The following is a 25,670-nucleotide window of genomic DNA, read 5'->3' as shown; positions in this document are numbered from 1 at the left end:
GTTAGCTTGCTTTGGCTAACGTGAAATATTAGCTGTGTACCGTTACACGGTACAAAAGAGAAAATCACATATACTACTATGAGAGACTGTACTCCCTTATTTATGCTTATTATACCTGTTATAAAGTGACAACAATGCCTTGCTAGTTGACTTACTCTTCCACTTTCGAAGCACTGTTTCCTGAAGCATTCTGCTCTGTTCTGAAAGAACTCCCTGGGTGTACCGTCATGTTGTGCCTGGATGTTTGGTCATCGTTGGTCGTTTTATTAATTTGTTCGTTTTGAGAGACTCATTACTAAGCACTTCCCCACACAAAACACATTGTGGACGCTCCTCGTTATTTATCAAAGTTTGTATGAAAGAGACAAAAAAGTAATCACTGTATTTGCGTTTCATGACGATTGAGCTCAGTCCGAACTTGTGGCTAGCATGAGTCCATTTCATGACAGCGGTGAGTGATGGCAAGTGGGAATAACAAGTCATCATTGGCTTGAACGACAGCGCTGCAGACAACTGCAGAAAAAACATCCGGTAAACCGAGAAGTACACGGGCATCTCCCTCTACCTCTTCCACGAGCGCAGCTTCCAAACTGAGCATAGACCACTGGTAAGCAGAGAGCGGACTCAACCGAGAGCACAGTTGCACTTGGCTAAATCAATTCCAGTAATTCATGAAATAATTATACATTTACCCACCCTTAACAGGTCCGGGTGGCGACCCATACTTCAAGAAACTCTGTACTAGACGATTCTGTGCTTCCAACTTTGTGTCAACATTTTTTTTCTTCAGGAAAATGCCCCTTTGCACAAAGCGAGGACCATACAGAAAAGGTTTGTCGAGATCGGTGTGGAAGAACTTGACTGGCCTGCACAGAGCCCTAACCTCAATCCCATTGAACACATTTGGGATGAATTGGAACCAGGCCTAATCGCCCAACATCAGTGCCTGACCTCACTAATACTCTTGTGGCTTAATGGAAGCAAGTGTTCCAACAAGTACTGAAAAGCCTTCCTGGACGAGTGGAGGCTGTTATAGCAGCAAAGGGGGGGACCAACTTCATATTAATGCCCATGAGATGTTCGATGAGCAGGTGTCCACATAATCTTGGTCATATATCTCTACAACCTAACAGTACGTTCCATAACAGCACTAAACTACATACCTTCACCAGCAGGCTCTTTGTAACTGTGTCGATGCGTCCTCTCTCTGGTACGTTCACAATCTCATTGTCACACACAGCGTGGGACCGGACAGCCTCTGCACTAACGGACACATTCAAATCCCCTACACACACATTGACAGACAGAGCACAACACAGGTTACACAACATCCAATACGCTGACTGAGAGTACACAACTCAGATTGACAACCATTCTGCTGTTTGAACAGTTGACTGGAGACTGGTGACTTACCCAGGACAGAGGGTGCCATTGTCCAACTGAAGGTCTTTCGTCCATTGGCACACAAGCATGATGAATACTGGACATTTTTTTTTATTTTTTATTTTACCTTTATTTAACCAGGCAAGTCAGTTAAGAACAAATTCTTATTTTCAATGACGGCCTGGGAACAGTGGGTTAACTGCCTGTTCAGGGGCAGAACGACAGATTTGTACCTTGTCAGCTCGGGGGTTTGAACTCGCAACCTTCCGGTTACTAGTCCAACGCTCTAACCACTAGGCTACCCTGCCGCATCATCATTCAGGGGTGTGAGAGTGTAGTCTAAGGAAGGAGCCGGAGTCACAGAAACCTGCCCAAGAGGAACACTTGTAAGACAACATGGAAAACCCAAGACTGATACACTGGGTGTAATAAAAAATAAATAAACACTGACTAGGCAAACTGCAACAAAACACAACATTTTATACAACTTGAGAAACTCATGAAACAACTCAAGAAACGATCATGATGCAGTGCCGTACCATGATGCACTTGGACAGGTAGTTGAACACAGTGGCCTTCAGCTCAAAATGCTCTCCACGGATGATGGCGTAAGGCAGGGTGAGCTCTAGGAAGAAAGGCTGGAAGACAGTGATCTCCACAGGAGGAGCCAGACCGAAACCGCCAGGGGCCAGGCAGAATGCCTCTGTCTCCCAGGTGGTGATGGTGTCTGGGACTGTAAGGGGCACGTCTGCTGATCCAGACTCCCTGTAATACAGAGGTCAGAGTTCAAACATAATGCATCTAAGTGTCCCATAGAGAACAATGGAGTATGACTTTACAAATTCTTTGAACACTATTTATTTGTATTTTTATGTATTTAAGCTTAAATCTAAACAGCTCTGAGGACCTCTTCCCTACGAAAAACAGGCATAGGGGAGAGTGGGGCAAGTTGAGCCAAATGGAGTAATTTTAGACACCATTGTTTCTAGGAAACCACACACAAAATGATTCATTTGACCAAATATTTAGGAAGAGGTCATCATTTGATGGGAGTCTGCAAAGGAAGAAACCACATGGAAAAAGTGGTAAGCAACTTAGTTCCAAAAAACAGATTTTCACCAAGTCAAATTAATTTATTGTGTTAGAGGTTTCATGATGCTTGTATCTAAAGATCGTTCATAACATCAGTTGGGGTCTCTATAAGCTTCAACTTGACGTCCTAAATCTACCATGACCTTGCTTCCTTTTAGCTGTGTGGGCTAATGTACTCAACATTTGCCTTGGGGTAAGTTTAGCCAGTTAAGGAAATGTACGTGTTATCATAAAGCAAGGCAATATCTATGGTAGAAGTGTTTAAAAAAGTATGTTTTTGTCAGGTGTTAAGCGTGTGTTAAAATATGTTTAATAAATAAGCCATTGTGATTGTATTGAATTGTGTTTGAGTAATAAATATAGACATGGTTTTAAAAAGGTAGTGGTAATATTTTGTTCAGTACAGACATTTGTAGGTGGCTTAATTTATGTGCCAAGAGACCACTTTTTATGGACAAGCTTTGTTTTCAAAACTGTAATGTTTACAATAATTCCGATTATTTCCAGGGATACACAACATCCTGAAATATATGTACATCCTTGTTAGGAAGAACACTATAATTTCGAGGTAATACTGAATGTAAAAAATGTCTCAATTTACCCCAATCTCACCTACTCTGCAATACACCTTAATTATTAAAGAGGTACAGGTTCCTAATCTACACAACTACTGCATGTGTTGATATTAGGCAAGAGATAAGAGGGCTTTCACCTGAAGTTAGCCTCACTGTGCAGTGCTCTTACCCAACTTCCACAAGATCCCATATCCATGTCTCGGGGAAGAACGTACGGACTGTCTGTATGGGTGGTGGAGCTGGAGCGGCACCAAATCCATCACCGGGTACTCCACCAAGTCCAGCTTGACCTAAACCCAGAAACGCTGGACCCGGGTTGAATCTGGTCATTGTTTCATGGTAGAAATAGTGGCCTATTAATAAAACAAAACATAGTCATTATTCTGGTGTTAACATCAGCCATGTCAAACTAAAAGCCATGAATTTCCCAAGATTCACCGAATACGTCTGGCAATAACGAGAGCAAGAGGTGGTAAGGAGGATATCCCACCTTGGGGCAAAGGGTACTGCAGCCCCTTGTAGCTGAGGCAGAAAGGTACTCTTAAAACCAGGTTAGTTGCCAGCTTCAGTCCCAGTTTCTAGAATTACCAGAGTCAAAAACAAGAGAGCTCAATATTAATTAATACCTCTGAGTTTTATGTTTCTATTCTATATGTATTTTTTTTGTTGCCTCAAACAGGGTATTTTAGCAATTCATAATTTAAGAAGATGGTGGCAGTATGTTGACTGATTCTTACAAGAGCAGAAATTAGGTTTCAAGTAAATAGAAAACAAGGAAGAAGTTACCTGAAAAACTTCATAAGGTTGCATTTCCCTCCTCAAATGGACTATTTGTGTATGGCATTACATATCTTCTTGGTCTTACACGTAAACATGCTACTGGGTCTTGAAGCTCGTAGGGAATGTATGTTCTCTCCTTGACTGGTAACAAATCAAATATCTGGAATGGGATATTAAGGAGACGTGAAATTACCTTGTTCACTGGGCATCAAACAGAAGACAACAGACTGAAATCGGGAAGGACAACTTGGATGCTCAATTTCGTTTTCCATTGCTAAACGTTTTTAACCCTCATAGTACTAACTGGGGTCCATTTGTCCCCTGAGGCATATTTTTGATCATATCCCAAAGATGGATTATTAAATAATTAAAATCTAAAAAAATATTATAATCTAGGTTTCTCTGGAGATATAATGTTAAGTTATACATATCCTCAGAGGGTTATAACTGGCAGTTGTTGTTATCACAAAAGTACTATTTACTTCAAAATTCTAAAAATGAAATGATGCTGAAATAAAATTATGGTAAGTTGTATTTTTAGCACATTGGAAAAAAGCAGCAAATTATTTAAGGGAACATTTTATATTTTCGCTTTACAGAATATGCTAGTTAACTGTAATTTCGTTGAAAAACATCCCCACAGCATGATGCTGCCACCACCATGCTTCACTGTAGGGATGATGCCAGATGGTGCCAGACTTGACGCTTGGCATTCAGGGGAAATGAAAATCATGTTTCTCATGGTTTGAGAGTCTTTAGGTGCGTTTTGACAAACTCCAAGAGGGCTGTCATGTGCCTTTTACTGAGTTCTGGTAGGAGGGTTAAAATTGTACTAATAAACACAACCTAGACTATTACCTCATTAAGTACCAATAGGGAGATGCTTTTCAGTTACTGAGATTCTATAAAAAGTGGATCTCATTGCAGCGAATGAGTGCCAATTACCTTGAAAGTACACCAAATGGCCCACTGCGAACAGACCCACTCCAAGTCTGTTGTAGTCACTTCTAATTCCCCTGAAGCTGGTTGTTGTGGCCAGCACCACAAAAGCTTGTTTATATGGTGGTATGACTGTTGACATTCACTTCAGTGAGCTCTGTTACCTTGTCAGCATCCAGCCTCTTCCCTGGTTCCATGATGTGAACACTCTTGTCCACAGCACTGAGGCCACAGAGGGAGCCGGGCTGGGCCGAGAGCTGCAGGGTGTTCTCCTCCCCTGGGACTGCTTTTGAGGGTGAGAACTCCACAAACACCTGGTACACAGGACATACATACAGTGGGGCAAAAAAGTATTTAGTCAGCCACCAATTGTGCAAGTTCTCCCACTTAAAAAGAAGAGAGGCCTGTAATTTTCATCAAAGGTACACTTCAACTATGACAGACAAAATGAGAAGAAAAAAAATCCAGAAAATCACATTGTAGGATTTTTTATAAATCTATTTGCAAATTATGGTGGAAAACAAGTATTTGGTCATCTACAAACTAGCAAGATTTCTGGCTCTCATAGACCGGTAACTTCTTCTTTAAGAGGCTCCTCTGTCCTCCACTCTATACCTGTATTAATGGCACCTGTTTGAACTTGTTATCAGTATAAAAGACACCTGTCCACAACCTCAAACAGTCACACTCCAAACTCCACTATGGCCAAGACCAAAGAGCTGTCAAAGGACACCAGAAACGAAATTGTAGACCTGCACCAGGCTGGGAAGACTGAATCTGCAAAAGGTAAGCAGCTTGGTTTGAAGAAATCAACTATGGGAGCAATTATTAGGAAATGGAAGACATACAAGACCACTGATAATCTCCCTCGATCTGGGGCTCCACGCAAGATCTCACCCCGGGGGGTCAAAATGATCACAAGAACGGTGAGCAAAAAATCCCAGAACCACACGGGGGGACCTAGTGAATGACCTGCAGAGAGCTGGGACCAAAGTAACAAAGCCTACCATCAGTAACATACTACGCCACCAGGGACCCAAATCCTGCAGTGCCAGACGTGTCTCCCCCTGCTTAAGCCAGTACATGTCCAGGCCCGTCTGAAGTTTGCTAGAGAGCATTTGGATGATCCAGAAGAAGATTGGGAGAATGTCATATGGTCAGATGAAACCAAAATATAACTTTTTGGTGAAAACTCAACTCGTCATGTTTGGAGGACAAAGAATGCTGAGTTGCATCCAAAGAACACCATACCTACTGTGAAGCATGGGGGTGGAAACATCATGCTTTGGGGCTGTTTTTCTGCAAATGGACCAGGACAACTGATCCGTGTAAAGGAATGAATGAATGGGGCCATGTATCATGAGATTTTGAGTGAAAACCTCCTTCCATCAGCAAGGGCATTGAAGATGAAACGTGGCTGGGTCTTTCAGCATGACAATGATCCCAAACACACCGCCCGGGAAACGAAGGAGTGGCTTCGTAAGAAGCATTTCAAGGTCCTGGAGTGGCCTTGCCAGTCTCCAGATCTCAACCCCATAGAAAATCTTTGGAGGGAGTTGAAAGTCCGTGTTGCCCAGCAACAGCCCCAAAACATCACTGCTCTAGAGGAGATCTGCATGGAGGAATGGGCCAAAATACCAGCAACAGTGTGTGAAAACCTTGTGAAGATTTACAGAAAACGTTTGACCTCTGTCATTGCCAACAAAGGGTATATAACAAAGTATTGAGATAAACTTTTGTTATTGACCAAATACTTATTTTCCACCATAATTTGCAAATAAATTAATTAAAATCCTACAATGTGGATTTTTTTCTTCTCATTTTGTCTGTCATAGTTGAAGTGTACCTATGATGAAAATTACAGGCCTCTCTCGTCTTTTTAAGTAGGAGAACTTGCACATTTGGTGGCTGACTAAATACTTTTTTTGCCCCACTGTATGTGTACATGACACACCTTTACTTTAAAAAAATGTAAAATCCTTTTTCTCTCCAATTTCGTGGCATCCAATTGGTAGTTACAGAATCGAGTCCGTACGGGGGCTGCAACTGCCGTACGGACTCAGAGAGGTGAAGGTCTAGAGCCGTGCATTCTCCGAAACACAATCCAACCAAGCCATACTGCTTCTTGACACAATGCCCACTTAACCCGGAAGCCAGCCGCACCAACGTATCGGAGGAAACGCTGTACACCTGGCGACCCGTGTCAGCATGCACTGCGCCCAGCTCGCCACAGGAGTCGCTAGTACGCGATGGGACAAGGACATCCCTGCCGGTCAAACCCTCCCTAACCCGGAAGACGCTGGGCCAATTGTGCACCGCCCCATGGGTCTCCAGGTCGCGACAGAGCTTGGACTCAAACCCAGAATCTCTAGTGGCACAGCTAACACTGCGATGCAGTGTCTTAGACCACTGCACCACTCAGGAGGCATTATACACCTTTATACAAGGTACGATATCTATGTGCATGGAAATACCTGACACTTTTTCTGGCTTCCATAAAATGATCACAATATGTTTCTGATGTGCAATCACTGAGTATATGACTAGCACCTTGTGCCTGAAGCATTTCTCAGTGGGGAAGTTCATGCTGTGGGCGATAACAGTCTCGCTGGGTAGCATACTGTACACCAGGACCTGTACCAACGGCGCAATCTCTGGAACCACTGCCAACTTCAAGGTGACTTCACCCTCAGTTACTGCAACGTAAGAGCATTTCACACTGTCATTGTCATCAAGCACCTCCCAGTAGGTCCATAATTACTTAATAAATCATCCTCACCAGGACTCCCCTGCTGTACAGTAACCTACATATGTCCATGCTGAAGTATCGCCCCTCTGGATAAGGCCTGGAGGAGGGAAAAACAGTTTTCCCATCAAGTCAGGAATAAGGAGATGATGAGGAGTATTGGTGTTGTATAGGGACATCCTTCCTTTAAAGGTGAGAGGCTGGGACTATGTCTGAAATGACCCTGTTCAAAATAGTGTACTATGGAATTAGGGTGCCATTTCGGATGCACCCTGGGTTTGCAGTTTGTCACAACTTGTTTCTGGTTCTACTCACCAGGTAGATGACATCCACGGAGCCCTTTGGGACGGTCTCCCTTACGATAGCATACTGGATGTTGATTGACACTTCCTCCCCACATGTCAGTGGTTTCTCCGTCTTCTGAATAGCCAGAGAGCTGGATGTTTTACAATGAGGGAAAGTGGGCCGGATCAGTGAGAGTACGTGGTGCCCCCTGTTGAAATAGGGGACCCTGTATCTAGTGTTCTCCACTTCTGGTGTGTTGCTAACCTGGAAATCAACAGAGGGAAGAAAAAGTCTAACGAATCCCAAATCGACCCTTAGAGCCTATGCCATTACACTTGTGGAGATCTAAGAGGATTAGTTTATTTTTTATAATATTTTATTTTACAGGTATAAGCAATATGCCAACATCGCCACCTTCCCCATGATAGGATAGGTGGAAGTGTCACCATATTGTTTGTTATACAAATGGAATCTTCTCTGATCTCCACAAGAGCATTATTGACCCTAGAGTGTAGGGTCAAGGGGGATCTTCTGAGTTGGGATCTTCTGAGTCTCAGAGTCTTTCAAACCTAGAAGGAATCATACTTACTATGAGGTTAATATCCTCTTTGGGCATAGTGGTTGTGTTGAGGGAGAAACTGGCAACACCATGGCTGTCCGTGGTTAGGTTCTGGAGACGATGTGAGGACCAGCCTTTCTTCTCCAACAGGTAGACTAACATGTCAGAGATAGGTGTGTTGTTGAAGTGAACAACGTTTATCTGAGGAAAAAAGGAGTAATGTCATGCTACATCTGTTTGTCACTGTTACCTACCATTAGTAGTTAAGTAAACAGGAATGTCAAAGAACAAATGGCATCCACAAGTCAACAAAGTACAAGGAACAATAACACTGGATCTGGACTTACCTTGCCCTCGATAATTGATCCATGCTCATAGATTTTGGGTGTGTCGACAAACGTGAGTTTTCCAATCACATAGGAGACCGCTATGTGTTTTTCCTCTGACCGTGTAATACCTGTTAAAGGAAAACAAATGAGAATAGGATGGTTTATTTAACAAGAACACATGCCACCATGATGCACAATGACAGTTCACAATGCAGCAACTGAATTCCATTGCAGTTTATTAAAAATATTAAAAACATGATTACAAACAGAAGAAATTAATAAAAACAGCTTAATTTCACATGATGTAGCACAGAAGGTCAAACACACAGGTCTTCATGATCTAATTAAACATGCAATATTGATATTATGTCATTCACACTAAAGACAAAAAAACAGCTTTCATTTGACTTCAGACAAATTGGGGCGGCAGGGTAGCCTAGTGGTTAGAGCGTTGGACTAGTAACCGGAAGGTTGCAAGTTCAAACCCCTGTCATTCTGCCCCTGAACAGGCAGTTAACCAACTGTTCCTAGGCCGTCATTGTAAATAAGAATTTGTTCTTAACTGATCTTGCCTAGTTAAATAAAGGTAAAATAAAAGAATGTTGTCACATCTCCAATTTTTTGTGATAAATGACTTGCCTGTCCCCTCCTCCTCTACTTTTGCATTAAAACTAAACCTGTCTATGATCACGTTCTCTCCAGCATTCTTTGTGAAAATGGACATGTTGAAGACATGAGAAGCACAGCCAGTTTGGTCCATCTGGGAAAAGCAAGCAAAACCACAGACATTAAGAACTGATTTAAATACATTTAACCACATCACATTCAAATGTAATATGTTGGTAAAAACAATTATGCTGATGATAGTTTCTTCAGGAAATCATACAGACCACTATTGACTCTTTGTGACAGGGGTGTGTATAATCAGGAACTCCTTGTTGATCTTTCTCATCTATTATTATTGGTATCATTACATTGTACAGTACATGTCGGCACAACTCTCCCTCTGCTTTTCCAGGTACAGGGTGTCCATACGTGTATCTGATTTAAATTCATAATAACACACAAACATACATCAAACACATCAAGTATCATACATTTCCTACATAGAGACACATACCATAGTATAAGCCTCAAATGATACATTATAAAGGTTTATACAGTGCCTTGCGAAAGTATTCGGCCCCCTTGAACTTTGCGACCTTTTGCCACATTTCAGGCTTCAAACATAAAGATATAAAACTGTATTTTTTTGTGAAGAATCAACAACAAGTGGGACACAATCATGAACTGCAACGACATTTATTGGATATTTCAAACTTTTTTAACAAATCAAAAACTAAGAATTTTGCACGCCCAATTTTTCAGTTTTTGATTTGTTAAAAAAGTTTGAAATATCCAATAAATGTCATTCCACTTCATGATTGTGTCCCACTTGTTGTTGATTCTTCACAAAAAAATACAGTTTTATATCTTTATGTTTGAAGCCTGAAATGTGGCAAAAGGTCGCAAAGTTCAAGGGGGCCGAATACTTTCGCAAGGCACTGTATATGTGTACTTATAACACATTATAATGCTTTAAACCTGCAGGCTTTTAAGTCAAGTGTTTTCAACATTGTCAATGGATCTGGACCTGTATTCATAAAGTCTATCAGAATTTTAACTTCTGTATCTAATGAACAAGATCTTATGTACAGGGGGAGACCTGATCCTAGGTCAGCAATCCTACTCTGAGATGCTTTGTGACTACGGGCACAGCTCTTCATGTACATGCCACTGTCCCAAACCTTTGAAGTCTCAGGGACTCATAAGAGCAGTTTATAACATTGAGCAGTGGAATCGTAGATCTTCAACTAGAAAAGTACATTTCTTAAAGAAATTGTGCGTGTTATCGAGCTTGCCTTGAGTATTTATGGTTGTGAAATAAGTTATAATAGTGGTAGTGACTGCAGTAGTAATTGTAGTAGTCAAATTTGTGACTGTGTTAGTAGTAGTAGTAGAAGTGGTAATAGTAGTGACTGCAGTATTAGTGGTATTAGTAGTGACTGGTAAATAGTAGAATTAAGCTGTATTGAAGCAATCTAAGTCTGAAATCCAAAATGTACTATTCTAGTCTATGGAGCTCTGTGCCAGCTTTGAGCTTTGAGTAAGCACAATAATTAGTCATTAGCTGTCATTACCTAGACCTAGGTTCAAATACTTATTTTCTGTGCATGAGTATTTTCAAATATTGTGGCCAAATCAACTACTTCTATTTGAAGTATTTGAAAGTATTTTCATGTAATTTTCTATAAATAGCCTACTTTTTGAAACTATTTTAAATGACTCATTTCCAAATACCTTATTTTAAATACCCCTAGGACTAAGCAGACCTGGGTCAAATGCATAGGGTATTTCAATATTTGTATTTGAAAATGCACTTGTCTGTGTATTTGACTATTTTGTAACAGTGCATTGCAAAACGGCGATAGTGTAGACTCACGTTGCACACACTTCTACTTCATACTCCTCTTGAACAATGCTGAGCTCATCGGTGAGGTTCATTTTGATCTCAAACTTTGGCAAAACTAGATATAATAGAACAGCAGTTAACTCATGAATGTTCCTGGATTGTGATTTAATGATTCAACTGCCAGATCCATAATATTACCGAGCATGAAAGGTAAATAAAGAAGCTCAACTTACCATATTTTTCTACCTTGAAGTTATGGTATATTTTGTTATCACCAATCCTCACTACAATAGCATATAATCCTACGGGTGCTTCAGAGTTCAGGGGGTGTGAAAGCTGCAGAATGTTGCCGCTAGATGATGTATTGACCCACTGTCCAATCCTGTTCTGACGAATATCCTGTTTATTCATAGAACAAGGGACACATTTAGCAGGGCACAACCTTGTTTAATGTTCAGATAGAAGTCCACTCTTAGAAAAGAGGGTTCCAAAATGGTTCTTCGGCTGTCCCCATAGGAGAGAGCCTTTTGTGTTCAGCGTAAAACCATTTTAGGTTCTAGATAGCACCTTTGTAGGTGTAAGTTAAACATGCCTGTCTGACATGTAGAATAAGGAGTCACGTCAGTTCTATTCATGACATTTCTATCTGCAATGTTCTGAAGTTTGCTTACTGAAGGTGGCCCAGATGTGTTCACATATAGCTGATATGGAGGCTTCTGGTAACTGCCATGTGGAAATGAATGATGACCTACCTAGCTGGTGGAGTCATCGTCTTATCGTGTTGTAGTATTTTTGACAGACTAATAAGGGTCTTACCTCAAGTTCCACAACATTGTACTGTGAAGGGCAAAGACAAGATATTGGTTAATGTTTTATGAATAACTCACATTCCCCCCCAAAAAAAATCAACAGAGGAGCAAAGCTGATGTATACAACTGTAGGAACTAGGCAGGCGATTGGCTTTGTCTCTTCAAGTAGACATCACATGTAGCATTTGCATCTGACTGGGACTCTAACATCAATTTAGTAGATCAACTCAATCTCAAGAAAGAAAATCCCATACATTCCAATCTGACCTATATGAAATTGAAAACCCAATGTCCTATGGTAAATGCTGGAGGACCTTCAAAATCAGCCCACGCAGGTTTATTTAGAGAACATCTGCAGACATGCACTTTTGCCCTAAGTGCTACAGTATGTGTCTCAATTGTTTGTGTAGTCTGATCAAAGAGACGTCACACGCTAAAAATCATACCTTCAGAGATTTGGATTTTGCCCAATAGATTCCCATTCCCAGAAGTATTGTTGTCAACGGAGTACTGACGAGACGTGTATGATATGTGGTGGCTAGTTTACAGCATATACAGTATACTGTACATAACAATCCTTGTCCGAACCAGGGTGGCCAATAGGGCAGGAGCCTATCTCCTGTTTCTGTTGCGTGAGGCAGCCTGGACAGCCGGGAGCGATTTCAAGCCAGCTAGGTCCGAAAATGTTTTTGGTATCTCAGAATGTTCTGGCCATCCTCACATATAAACTTAATTGGGAGGAAGGATGTTTAATATGCTTTTTACATTTATATCACAAACCATTTTGAAAGTGGCCATTTTAGGGCCTTTTTAGACCTATACATGCTTTTCGTACGGAGTGGTGGAAAAAAGTGCTCAATTGTCATACTTGAGTAAAAGTAAAAAATACCATAATAGAAAATGACTCAAGTAAAAGTGAAAGTCACCCAGTAAAATAACATTTGAGTAAAAGTCTAAAAGTATTTGGTTTTAAATATACTTAAGTATCAGAAGTAAATGGAATTGCTAAAAATGTACTTAAGTATCAAAAGTACAAGTATAAACCATTTCAAATTCCTTATAATAAGCAAACCAGACGGCACAATTTTATTGGCAGATAGCCAGGGACACGCTCCAACACTCAGACATAATTTACAAACAAAGCATTTGTGTTCAGTGAGTCCGCCAGATCAGAGGCAGTAGGGATGACCAGGGATGTTCTCTTGATAAGTGTGTGAATTGGACCAATTTCCTGTTAAAATGTAATGAGTACTTTTGGGTGACAGGGAAAGGTACAGGGAAAGTACAGCATTTTCTTTCGGAACATAGTGAAATAAAAGTACAATTTGGCAAAATATAAAGTACTCAGCCAAGACCTCAGAAAAAACATTTTAGACCTCCACAGTCTGGTTCATCTTTGGGAGCAATTTCCAAACGCCTGAAGGTACCACATTCATCTGTACAGACAATAGTATGCAAGTATAAACACCATGGGACCACACAGCCGTCATACCACTCAGGAAGGAGACGAGTTCTGTCTCCTAGAAATGAATGTGCTTTGGTGCGAAAAGTGCAAATCAATCCCAGAACAACAGCAAAGGACCTTGTGAAGATGCTGGAGGAAACAGGTACAAAAGTATCTATATCCACAGTAAAATGAGTCCTCTATCCACATAACCTGGAAGGCTGCTCAGCAAGGAAGAAGCCACTGCTCCAAAACTGCCATAAAAAACAGACTACGCTTTGCAACTGCAAACAAATAGAGAACTGGCCATAATGACCATTGTTATGTTTGGAGGAAAAAGGGGAAGGCTTGAAAGCAAAAGAACACCATCCCAACCATGAAGCATGAGGGTGGCAGCATCATGTTGTGGGGGTGCTTTGCTGCAGGAGGGACTGGTGCACTTCACAAAATAGATGGCATCATGAAGCAGGAAAATGATGTGAATATATTGAAGCAACATCAAGACATCAGTTAAAGTTAAAGCTTGGTCACAAATGGGTCTTCCAAATAGACAATGACCCCAAGCATACTTCCAAAGTTGTGGCAAAATGGCTTAAGGACAACAAAGTCAAGGTATTGGAGTGGCCATCACAAAGCCCTGACCTCAATCCTATAGAACATTTGTGGGCAGAACTGAAAAAGCGTGTGCGAGCAAGGAGGACTACGAATCTGACTCAGTTACACCAGCTCTGTCAGGAGGAATGGGCCAAAATTCACCCAACTTATTGTGGGAAACTTGTGGAAGGCTACCTCAAACGTTTGACCCAAATGAAACAATTTAAAGGCAATGCTACTGTTATGGGATTTTTATGAATAATGACTAAATTAGGTATACATTTAACGTATACACTGTATGAATGTACGAATATTATTATAATCATAATATTGAATATAAGGTGTGTCGTTTTAGTCAAGAATTAGAACAAGGACTTTCTGTTCCTTGTTGGAAACGAAGGGAGCTATCGTCAGACCGGCTGGAATACTGTGTTCCTTACAGGACATTCTGTCCCTACCCAAGGAGAGGAGAGACCTTGGGCTTGTAGTAGATTGTCTGCCACCTGTTAAACAATGTGAGAAGGCTTGTGAACTATATTGCCATTGTATCTGAGAGGAGGGACATTTAGGACAAAATGTGAGGTATATAAGCCAATGTACATGGTATTATGACCAGAGCTCTCGGGAATAAACGCTATTGATTCATTTTGAGACTGATCTTTGTCTATTTTATGCAAATAAGAACCTTACAAATTCTTAGAAACGGACAAAGTGTTTTACTTTGTTATAATTGAATTGGTTAATGAACATATAGGAATTAAATTCCTCTAACAGCTACCAAATACTAATTGAGTGTACGTAAACTTCTGACCCACTGGAAATGTGGTGAAAGAAATGAAAGCTGAAATTAATAATTCTCTACTATTATTCTGACATTTTACATTCTTAAAATAAAGTGGTGATCCTAACTAGGATTAAATGTCAGGAATTGTGAAAAACTGAGTTTAAACGTATTTAGCTAAGGTGTATGTAAACTTCAGACTTCAACTGTAAGTACTTTACATCACTGCTTGTACGACTGACTGTATGATCTGTGAACAGCACATGATGAAGACATCATCTTAGTGACATTATACTCCCTATAGTATGCTCTATGGAGCATGTCTAGATTCTGAAATACAACTTTTCTTGTTAATTTATTCTTCGTTAAAAATATTTATATGAATAGCACAAAAGTACCCTTTTTGATTTAGCTCATTTTTTAAAACATATTGTTTGGAACAAAATACTCTTCAAACACGTCTAAATTACAGTGGCTTCTCTGATACTTTTGAAGATATTACCCATTTTATACATATAAATGTACATTATAGGTCATTAACTGATTACATTCAGTAAATCACATGCAGAGAGTGTTCACTTCAAATCCCTTTTGCCATTCACTGTGTTGGTGATGCTCATAAAATGTATCATAACTTCAAAGGTAGCTGTGCACCCACTCTGGGATTTTGATGTATATTACTAGTAGAGTATATTAAAAAAAAAAAAAAACATCATGGAGGTGGAGATTGACTTCAGGAAGCGTCCCTCACTATCTCTCCTTGAAATCAATGGCTCAGCTGTAAGCACGGCAGAGATATTCAAATTCCTGGGGACCACAATCTCCCACAACCTCGTGGGAGGACAACTTCACAGTGATCACCAATAAGACACACCAGCAGATGTACTTCTTATGTCAGCTGAAGAAATTCAAACTCATGGATAATACTGATTCAGTTCTACACAGCCATCATAAAGTCCATACTCAACCTCCTTGATCATTGTCTGGTGTGGGAATGCGTCTGCCTGGTCCAAAGATCATTATTTTCAAATACAGTGAGGTCTGAAATCACCATACCTTGTGAGGATATCGGCACTGAACATTTTTTGTTGTTTTGTTTTATGAGTTGAAGAACTTATTGGGAGGAATCTGAGACCATTCCTCCATACAGAATCTTCCAGATCCTTGATATCCTTCGTCTGCGCATATGGTCCTCCCTATACAATTAAATCCACATGTTTTCAATGGGTTTCAAGTCCGGAGACTGATGGCCATTGCAAAATGTTGATTTTGTGGCCAATGATCCATTTCTTTGTGGATTTTGATGTGTGCTTGGGGTTATTGGCTTGTTGGAAGATCCACTTCCACTTGCATGTTTTGGCTGAAATTTCCTGGTACTGGGTAAAGTTCACTATGCTGTTGACCTTAACAAGGGCCCCAGGTTCAGTGGAGGAAAAATAGCCTCACAACATCAAAGATCCACCAGCATATTTTACAGTAGTTATGGGGTTCTTTTCTGCTTATGCATTCTCATTTTGATGCCAAACCCACCACTGGTGCATGTGGCCAAAGAGCTCTATCTTCATGTCAGTATATCATAAATGCAATATAGTATTTCAATGATTTATATCATAGTCATTTTTGCTCATCTTTATCAAGTATAGTATTTGAATTCTGTATTTTATGCAGTCATTTTTGCTAATCTTTATCAAGGGTGTAAATTCATTTCGGGCCCCGCTGTACATAAATCCCCCCCCTCTCAGATCATCCTGTAAAATAGTTTTTTCTTTATACGTCTCTACATACATCATTTTTAACGTTGCTAAGTTTTTATTGTGAAACTTGTAGTTCTTAGCTCACGGTGTACATAGTGTGCATACACTACGATTTGCGTACCGCATGTGGATCTCTTCTACATATGTTGTCTGTGTATACTGTTTATCGTCTGTCTGTATATTCTTATTGTGGCAGCACCATTTCACTAAGTCACATTCCTGTCCATACAAATGTATTTGGCGAATAAAGGTGTGATTTAAAGTATGCTTTTGAGATGTTAATAAATTAATATGAAAATGTGTATTTCAAAATCTAGACAGACTCCATATTTCAGAGCACACTAAAAGGAGTATCATGACATCAAGATGTTGTCTGTATCATGTATGGTTCACGGATCATAAGGTCTTTCAGGAGACATATAGGCCTAAGGGCCTAAAATGGTCCATTTGATCATGATAAAAAAAAGAGGTAAATGTGATAGAAATGTAAATCAGACGTCCTTTCTTCCAATTAAGTTTATATGTGACAAGGATTAGAATTACCAGAACAATCTGAAATACTTTAATTATTTTCTGGCATCCCTGGTGTAATCATTGGGTTTAACCCTCAATCTATGCCCTGAATGGTGAGTGCCAAGCAGTGAGACATCGGGTCTCATTTCTTGAGTCTTTGGTATGACTCGAACACAAAACCTTCCAATCTCAGGGCAGGCACTGTAAACCACAAGGGAACTGGGTTGTTTGGACAATGCTATACAGACCTGATTGCTATGTCTATCACAGTAGTGTGATGTTGGGATACTTGTGATTATTCTGTATTTGTCTTTTTTTTAAGTAGTTGAGATACTGATCTAAAGGATGACCAAATACAGGTCATTGTTTTCAATATTCAATGTTGCACATTTTCAACACTCACCGGCTGATTGACAGGGCTAAAATTGGTATCCAAGGTGATAACCCTAAATTTCACTGTAAGAAGGCAATGACAAAATGAAGACAAGCACTCAATGAGAATTTCAGAAGACAAACTATTTATAGGTACTCGATAACATTTTCAACCGTTGGTACTAAGGCCCCAATTCAATCAATTGCAGATAAAGGAAAACTGCACTGAGTTCGCTGAAAATATTTACACTGTCAATATCCAGTGATAATGTCCAGGAGAGGAACATCTTATAACATATGGTATGACAGTTCAAACTCCGTTCCAGTGTACATATTCTGAGTGAACCCACAGCGGATTTGTTCTTTATCTGCACCTGATGGTGCTGTTTCAAGTGTCTCTGGGATGACAGAGCAAACCATCATAGAAATATGCTCCCACCTAATTGTCCTGTTTCTTAGCAAGGAGACTAATTGTGTAGGTCCCTGGCTCTGTGTAAAATTACCTGTTTCTCCTGGGTTGTAGATTGGTTTATCCGTTTGGATGAATGTCATCGGACTGTAGGGTTTGATCATGACCTTTCTCTCCTCTGTCGATAGAAACATTTCACCTCGAACCTCCACCTTAAAGTTTTGCACTTTGGAACTCTCCACCTGAGGGGCCTGTCAGGGAGTCAGAGGACAACACACTGATGAACTAATGTACCAATAACATATAATACTATACTGTGGTCCTGTGTGGTTGTTGGTAAGAGCATGCTGCTGGCAATGGCAAGGTTGGGGGTTCAATTCCTGTGGGGATCACATATGCTATTGTGAGTTGCTTTGGATACATTACAGTCTTATTCTAAAATGGATTAAGTAGTTTTTTCCCTCATCAGTCTACACACATTACCCCATAAAGACAAAGCAAAAATAGGTTTTTAGAAATTCATGCAAATGTATTAAACATAAAAAACAGAAATACTTTGTTGAAGCACTTTTGACAGCGATTACAACCTCGAGTCTTCTTGGGTATGATGTTACAAGATTAGCACACCTGTACTTGGGGAGTTTCTCCCATTCTTCTATGCAGATCCTCTCAAGCTCTGTCAGGTTGGATGGGGAGCATCCAGGTCATTGTGTGGGTCATTGTCCTGTTGGAAGGTGATCCTTCGCCACAGGCTGATTGGTGAAGTGCTGCAGAGATGGTTGTCCTTCTGGGAGGTTCTCCCACCTCCACAGAGGAACTCTGGAGCTCTGTCAGAGTGTCAATTGGGTTCTTGGTCACCTCCCTGACCAAGGCCCTTTTCCCTCAATTGCTCAGCTCTAGGAATAGTATTGGGGGTTCCAAACTTCCATTTAAGAGTGATGGAGGCCACTGTGTTCTTGGGGATCATCAATGCTGCAGAAATGTTTTGGTACCCTTCCCCAGATCTGTGCCTCGACACAATCCTGTCTCGAAGCTATCTCTGAGACAATTCCTTCAACCTCATGGCTTGGTTTTAGCTCTAACATGCACTGTCAACTGTGGGACCTTACATAGACCAGTGTGTGCCTTTCCAAATCATGTCCAATCAATAGAATTTACCACAGGTGGACTCCAATCAAGTTGTAAAAACATCTCAAGGATGATCAATGGAAACAGGATGCACCTGAGCTCAATTTGGAGTCTGATCGCAAAGGGTCTGAATACTTATGGAAATAATGGATTTCTAAAAACCTGTTTTCATTTTGTCATTATGGGTTATTGTGTGTAGATTGATTAATGTTTTAATTGAATCCTCTTGAGAATAAGGCTGTAACATAACAAAATGTGGAAAAATTCAAGGGGTCTAAATACTTTCAGAATGCACTATATATATATTGTGCAGTATTTAAAAGCATGCTTGCATCTGACCAAAACCAGGTAAAAATGTCAAGGCCAACACCTTGATATTTACAATCAAATATTATTCCATTGCACAAAATGAAGAGATGCATCACAAAGCTAAGAAGTACTGTATACTCTTATTGGAATGGTTCTGGATGTCGACCAGTGCTGGCTGACCTGAAACTGGAAGCAGCGGTGAAACTCTTGGTCAGAACTCTCTTGGAGAAGAATTTTGCTCTGCTCATCACCAATCAGAGATATGGTCATGACCAGGGTCTCTTTGGGCTGCAGAAGACTGGCACAAAGCTTGGTCTCTGAGCCTGCCTGGATCACTGCAGGAATGGCTACCATGTAAACCCTACAGAGACCATACACACACCAACAAACAAACAGGAATATCAGTACAAAATGAGAGGGTACCTACAGTTGAAGTCAGAAGTTTACATGCACTTAGGTTGGAGTCATTAAAACTCATTTTTCAACCACTCCACAAAATTATTGTTAACAAACTATAGTTTTGGCAAGTCGGTTAGGATATCTACTTTATGCTGTTGGAAGGTGATCCTTCGCCACAGGCTGATTGGTGGAATGCAAGTAATTTTTCCAACAATTGTTTACAGACAGATTATGTCACTGATAATTCACTGCATCACAATTCCAGTGGGTCAGAAATGTACATACACTAAGTTGACTGTGCCTTTAAACAGCTTGGGAAAATCCAGAAAATTATGTCATGGCTTTAGAAGCTTCTGATAGGCTAGTTGACATCATTTGAGTAATTGGAGGTCTACCTTCCCAACCGTGAAGCACAGGGGTGGCAGCAGCATGTTGTGGCGGTGCTTTGCTGCAGGAGTGACTGGTGCATTTCACAAAAGGAAAATGATGTGGATATATTGAAGCAACATCTCAAGACATCAGTCAGGAAGTTCAAGCTTGGTCACAAATGGCTCTTCCAAATGGACAATGACCCCAAGTATACTTACAAAGTTGTGGCAAAATGGCTTAAGGACAACAAAGTCAAGTTATTGGAGTGGAAAAAACATGTGCCAGCAAGGAGGCATACAAAGCTGACTCAGTTACACCAGCTCTGTCAGGAGGAATGGGCCAAAATTCACCCAACTTATTGTGGAAGCTTGTGGAAGGCTACCCAAAACGTTTGACCCAAGTTAAACCATTTGAAGGCAATGCTACCAAATACTAATTGAGTGTATGTAACCTTCTGACCCACTGGAAATGTGATGAAAAAAATGAAAGCTGAAATTAATCATTCTCTCTACTATTACTCTGACATTTCAGATTCTTAAAATAAAATGGTGATCCTAACTGACCTAAGACAAGGGATTTTTACTAGGGTTAAATGTCTGGAATTGTGAAACACTGAGTTTAAATGTATTTGCCTGGGGGGTATGTAAACTTCTGACTTCAACTGTAGGTGAAGTCTTCAGAAAAAAATATCTGCAGATAGGGTAGATGAAAAATAGCTCTTGATCTGCTCTATGAGAGAGAACATTTTACACCGGGGGGAGATGCTATGTTTATTATTCAATTCTAACTCTGATGACTGTGCAGGTTTACTTACGGTCTAGGAGCTTCTTGACAGACACAAAGCCAGTGAAAGCAGGCAAATAGTATCCATCTCCAAACCTGAGGCAAAACCATGATTAAGGAGGAAAAAACCAGCAAGTCAGACTTTGTCTCAGTATTCCTACTGGCAAGACCTCCCTTCTCCCCTGTGCAGATGAACGGGTGTAGCCAGGTTAAATGATTGAGGTAAAAGCCTTGTGAATGATTGACCAATTTGTGTCAATAGCAGCGCTTTGCAATGTTGTGATTGGCAGATTCTCTGACTTCGGGACTACACCATAAATATACATGTACATACAATACAGTGTATGACACTGACTTGCACTATAGCCTGATCACATTTCAATCAATGTTCTGTAGTGCCTGGTTTGTACTGTAACTTTGGACAAAATGTATATTGTGTTACAACACCACACTTAAACCCACTTGTTTCAAATGAGCATGCATTTTATGGCTACACCCCAATTTTATAGTCTCTTATCCCACTTTATAAGTGGCCTTGAATCTATGCGCATTCTGAAAATTGACAGACAGACAACAAGGGAATTAGTAGTTAATGCTTCCTGTCATTTGACCTACACATCAAAATTCCTGCAAATGGACCTAGCCTCCGGGGTGAAGTTTCCCTAAGGTAGCCTAAGGACAGACCCAGAGATAACTAAAGCCATACTTCGAGGCCCTTTACCTACTTCCCCAGAGTCAGATTCATTTGTGGATACCATTTGTGTCTCTGAGTGCAGTATGTCTCTGAGTGCAGTTTAAAGGGAGTTTCTAACTAGCGTTAACATAATGACTGGAAGTCTATGGTATCTGCTAGCATGCCAGCAGATACCCATAGACTTCCAGTCATTGTGCTAACGCTTGTTACCATTGGCCCGTTGAACTACCTCTAACTTCCTTCAAACTGGACACAGAGACATACAAATGGTATCCACATGTTGATCCGACTCTAGGGAAGTAGATAAAGGGGCTCATAAAGGGGCTCATTGCCAACATTGCCAACAATGCAGAAATGTGGAAACAAATGCGCTTGAATGAAATGAGACGGTCCTTGTCCACTAGCGCGTCATCAGGCAAATGACGTTTACAGAGGAAGAATCCCAAAATATATGCACAAAGTGGTCAAAATAAATGGTGATGGTTGTGGCAGACATTTTATAGATAAAACAATAAGTGTCATATAGTTTTTAAATGTGCGCATGCTTTTCTACTCCGACAAAACAACAGCTGATTCAAAGAGGGTATGACACATACTGTATAAAAACTCCTCTGTGAAGCACTCTGGTAGGATACATAGACTATTCTCATCGAAAGGTGGCTATCGAGGAGGGGAGTACACTCTTTCGTTCGCCTACTAACGAATTGACACTACCCACTTGACCACTTATTGGTTTCCGTGTCATGGAGGTAAGAGGACGGAGGAGTCGAGGAGAGGAAGATATTTTGCCCAAATGAGAACCATGCATTTTTTATTTAGAAGTTAACCTGTGGTCGCTGACCTGTGGTTAATTCTGCATTCATAACCGAGTGGGAAGGTGGGTTTTACCAACATGTAATTACTAGTGGGAAGCTCGTCATTCATCCCTGAACTCCGATTTATCCCACATGCTGACCTCTGACGTCACCTACTAAAGAAATTATCTCGATAACAGACTTTTTGACAGTTGAATGTAACACATAATTTATAAAAAAATCTATTTACTAAAGCGGCAATCAATAGATTTACCCCTGTTTTGGTAAAAAAGTTGAGGGAATGGGTTGGAGAAATGTAACCACTCAAATGCATAGACAAAGCTATGGATGCAAGGACTGACCATCCATGATATCAACACTACAGTTTTAACCATGTTTAGATGCTATATGGTGTTTGTTTACATTTACATTTTTTTTACAAACTTGAGTGAAACAAGATTATATTTTGGGTTCTGATGGGACACGACAGTTGAACTAAGCTCAATTATAAACTACAGTGCCTTGCGAAAGTATTCGCCCCCCTTGAACTTTGCGACCTTTTGCCCCATTTCAGGCTTCAAACATAAAGATATAAAACTGTATTTTTTTGTGAAGAATCAACAACAAGTGGGACACAATCATGAAGTGGAACGACATTTATTGGATATTTCAAACTTTTTTAACAAATCAAAAACTGAAAAATTGGGCGTGCAAAATTATTCAGCCCCTTTACTTTCAGTGCAGCAAACTCTCTCAAGAAGTTCAGTGAGGATCTCTGAATGATCTAATGTTGACCTAAATGACTAATGATGATAAATACAATCCACCTGTGTGTAATCAAGTCTCCGAATAAATGCACCTGCACTGTGATAGTCTCAGAGGTCCGTTAAAAGCGCAGAGAGCATCATGAAGAACAAGGAACACACCAGGCAGGTCCGAGATACTGTTGTGAAGAAGTTTAAAGCCGGATTTGGATACAAAAAGATTTCCCAAGCTTTAAACATCCCAAGGAGCACTGTGCAAGCGATAATATTGAAATGGAAGGAGTATCAGACCACTGCAAATCTACCAAGACCTGGCCGTCCCTCTAAACTTTCAGCTCATACAAGGAGAAGACTGATCAGAGATGCAGCCAAGAGGCCCATGATCACTCTGAATGAACTGCAGAGATCTACAGCTGAGGTGGGAGACTCTGTCCATAGGACAACAATCAGTCATATATTGCACAAATCTGGACTTTATGGAAGAGTGGCAAGAAGAAAGCCATTTCTTAAAGATATCCATAAAAAGTGTTGTTTAAAGTTTGCCACAAGCCACCTGGGAGACACACCAAACATGTGGAAGAAGGTGCTCTGGTCAGATGAAACCAAAATTGAACTTTTTGGCAACAATGCAAAACGTTATGTTTGGCGTAAAAGCAACACAGCTCATCACCCTGAACACACCATCCCCACTGTCAAACATGGTGGTGGCAGCATCATGGTTTGGGCCTGCTTTTCTTCAGCAGGGACAGGGAAGATGGTTAAAATTGATGGGAAGATGGATGGAGCCAAATACAGGACCATTCTGGAAGAAAACCTGATGTAGTCTGCAAAAGACCTGAGACTGGGACGGAGATTTGTCTTCCAACAAGACAATGATCCAAAACATAAAGCAAAATCTACAATGGAATGGTTCAAAAATAAACATATCCAAGTGTTAGAATGGCCAAGTCAAAGTCCAGACCTGAATCCAATCGAGAATCTGTGGAAAGAACTGAAAACTGCTGTTCACAAACGCTCTCCATCCAACCTCACTGAGCTCGAGCTGTTTTGCAAGGAGGAATGGGAAAAAATGTCAGTCTCTCGATGTGCAAAACTGATAGAGACATACCCCAAGCGACTTACAGCTGTAATCGCAGCAAAAGGTGGCGCTACAAAGTATTAACTTAAGGGGGCTGAATAATTTTGCACGCCCAATTTTTCAGTTTTTGATTTGTTAAATGTATGTAGACATGCTGAAAATGTGCACAGATTACCCCAGGCAACATGTTAAGACAATACGCATGTAAGAAACAAACATAACATTGTTATGCCTAACATTTCTACTCGGGTGTGATCTTTTAGAGGCTGTAGCAAATGCAATCCAGGTTATTCAATGTTTTATCAACAAGAGGATTCGTCTAGCATTAGCCAACGTAAACAAACATAGTGAACAGGCTATTTGGTTTATCTGTTTAGCAAATTATTCCGAAATAGTCTAATTATGTCTGTGTTCGTCAATGTCTTGTAGGCTCCTAGGCTATACATTTTGGATTCAGCTTTATTCACCTTCTATTCATGTACAGTTGAAGTCAAAAGTGTACATACACTTAGGTTGGAGTCATTAAAACTCGTTTTTCAAACACTCCACAAACTTCTTGTTAACAAACTATAGTTTTGGCAAGTCGGTTAGGTCATCTACTCCATGCATGATACAAGTAATTTTTCCAACAAATGTTTACAGATTATTTCACTTATAATTCACTGTATCACAATTCCAGTGGGTCGGACGTTTACATACACTAAGTTGACTGTGCCTTTAAACAGCTTGGAAAATTCCAGAAAATTATGTAATGGCTTTAAAAGCTTCTGACAGGCTAATTTACATAATTTGAGTCAATTGGAGGTGTACCTGTGGATGTATTTCAAGGCTGACCTTCAAACTCAATGCCTCTTTGCTTGAAAATCTAAAGAAATCAGCCAAGACCTCAGAAAACCAATTGTAGACCTCCACAGTATGGTTCATCCTTGGGAGCAATTTCAAAACACCTGAAGGTACCAAGTTCATCTGTACAATCAATAGCACGCAAGTATAAACACCATGGGAACACGTAGCCGTCATACTGCTCAGGAAGGAGACGCTTTCTGACTCCTAGAGATGAACGTACTTTGGTGCGAAAAGTGCAAATCAATCCCAGAACAACAGCAAAGGACCTTGTGAAGATGCTGGAGGAAACAGGTACAAAAGTATCTATATCCACAGTAAAACAAGTCCTATATTGACATAACCTGAAAAGCCACTCAGCAAGGAAGAAGCCACTGCTCCAAAACCGCCATAAAAAAGCCAGACAACGGTTTGCAACTGCACATGGGGACAAAGATTGTACTTTTTGGAAAAATGTCCTCTGGTCTGATGAAACAAAAATAGAACCGTTTGGCCATAATGATCATTATTATGTTTGGAGGAAAAAGGCGGAGGCTTGCAAGCCGAAGAACACCATCCCAACCGTGAAGCACGGGGTTGGCAGCATCATGTTGTGGGGGCGCTTTGCTGCAGGAGGGACTGGTGCACTAAACAAAATATATGGCATCATGAGGGGGGACAATTATGTGGATATATTGATCTCAAGACATCAGT

General features: G+C 40.5%; 1 protein-coding gene across 1 annotated transcript in view; it reads right to left on the bottom strand.

The window, feature by feature from the left end:
- Nucleotides 1-20,996, bottom strand: part of LOC110503755 (alpha-2-macroglobulin-like) — a 38,100-nt gene extending 17,104 nt beyond the window's left edge. Inside the window, 23 exon segments of the mRNA XM_036961597.1 lie at nucleotides 1,164-1,285; nucleotides 1,414-1,488; nucleotides 1,699-1,750; nucleotides 1,923-2,148; nucleotides 3,220-3,403; nucleotides 3,541-3,628; nucleotides 3,837-3,860; nucleotides 3,862-3,990; nucleotides 4,934-5,083; nucleotides 7,320-7,465; nucleotides 7,549-7,615; nucleotides 7,831-8,064; nucleotides 8,390-8,560; nucleotides 8,707-8,816; nucleotides 9,328-9,448; nucleotides 9,579-9,729; nucleotides 11,171-11,255; nucleotides 11,374-11,539; nucleotides 11,957-11,977; nucleotides 17,439-17,491; nucleotides 17,911-18,067; nucleotides 19,434-19,614; nucleotides 20,836-20,996. Of these exon segments, the coding sequence (XP_036817492.1) occupies nucleotides 1,164-1,285; nucleotides 1,414-1,488; nucleotides 1,699-1,750; nucleotides 1,923-2,148; nucleotides 3,220-3,403; nucleotides 3,541-3,628; nucleotides 3,837-3,860; nucleotides 3,862-3,990; nucleotides 4,934-5,083; nucleotides 7,320-7,465; nucleotides 7,549-7,615; nucleotides 7,831-8,064; nucleotides 8,390-8,560; nucleotides 8,707-8,816; nucleotides 9,328-9,448; nucleotides 9,579-9,729; nucleotides 11,171-11,255; nucleotides 11,374-11,539; nucleotides 11,957-11,977; nucleotides 17,439-17,491; nucleotides 17,911-18,067; nucleotides 19,434-19,614; nucleotides 20,836-20,915 (2,793 nt within the window). The 5' untranslated portion in view covers nucleotides 20,916-20,996.
- Between the last annotated feature and the right edge of the window lie 4,674 nt (nucleotides 20,997-25,670).

The sequence above is a fragment of the Oncorhynchus mykiss genome, chromosome 24, assembly GCF_013265735.2.
Source record: "Oncorhynchus mykiss isolate Arlee chromosome 24, USDA_OmykA_1.1, whole genome shotgun sequence".
In the NCBI taxonomy this organism is placed as follows: Eukaryota; Metazoa; Chordata; class Actinopteri; order Salmoniformes; family Salmonidae; genus Oncorhynchus; species Oncorhynchus mykiss.
Note: the sequence above shows the minus strand (reverse complement) of the source record. Positions and strands in the feature narration are given on the sequence as shown.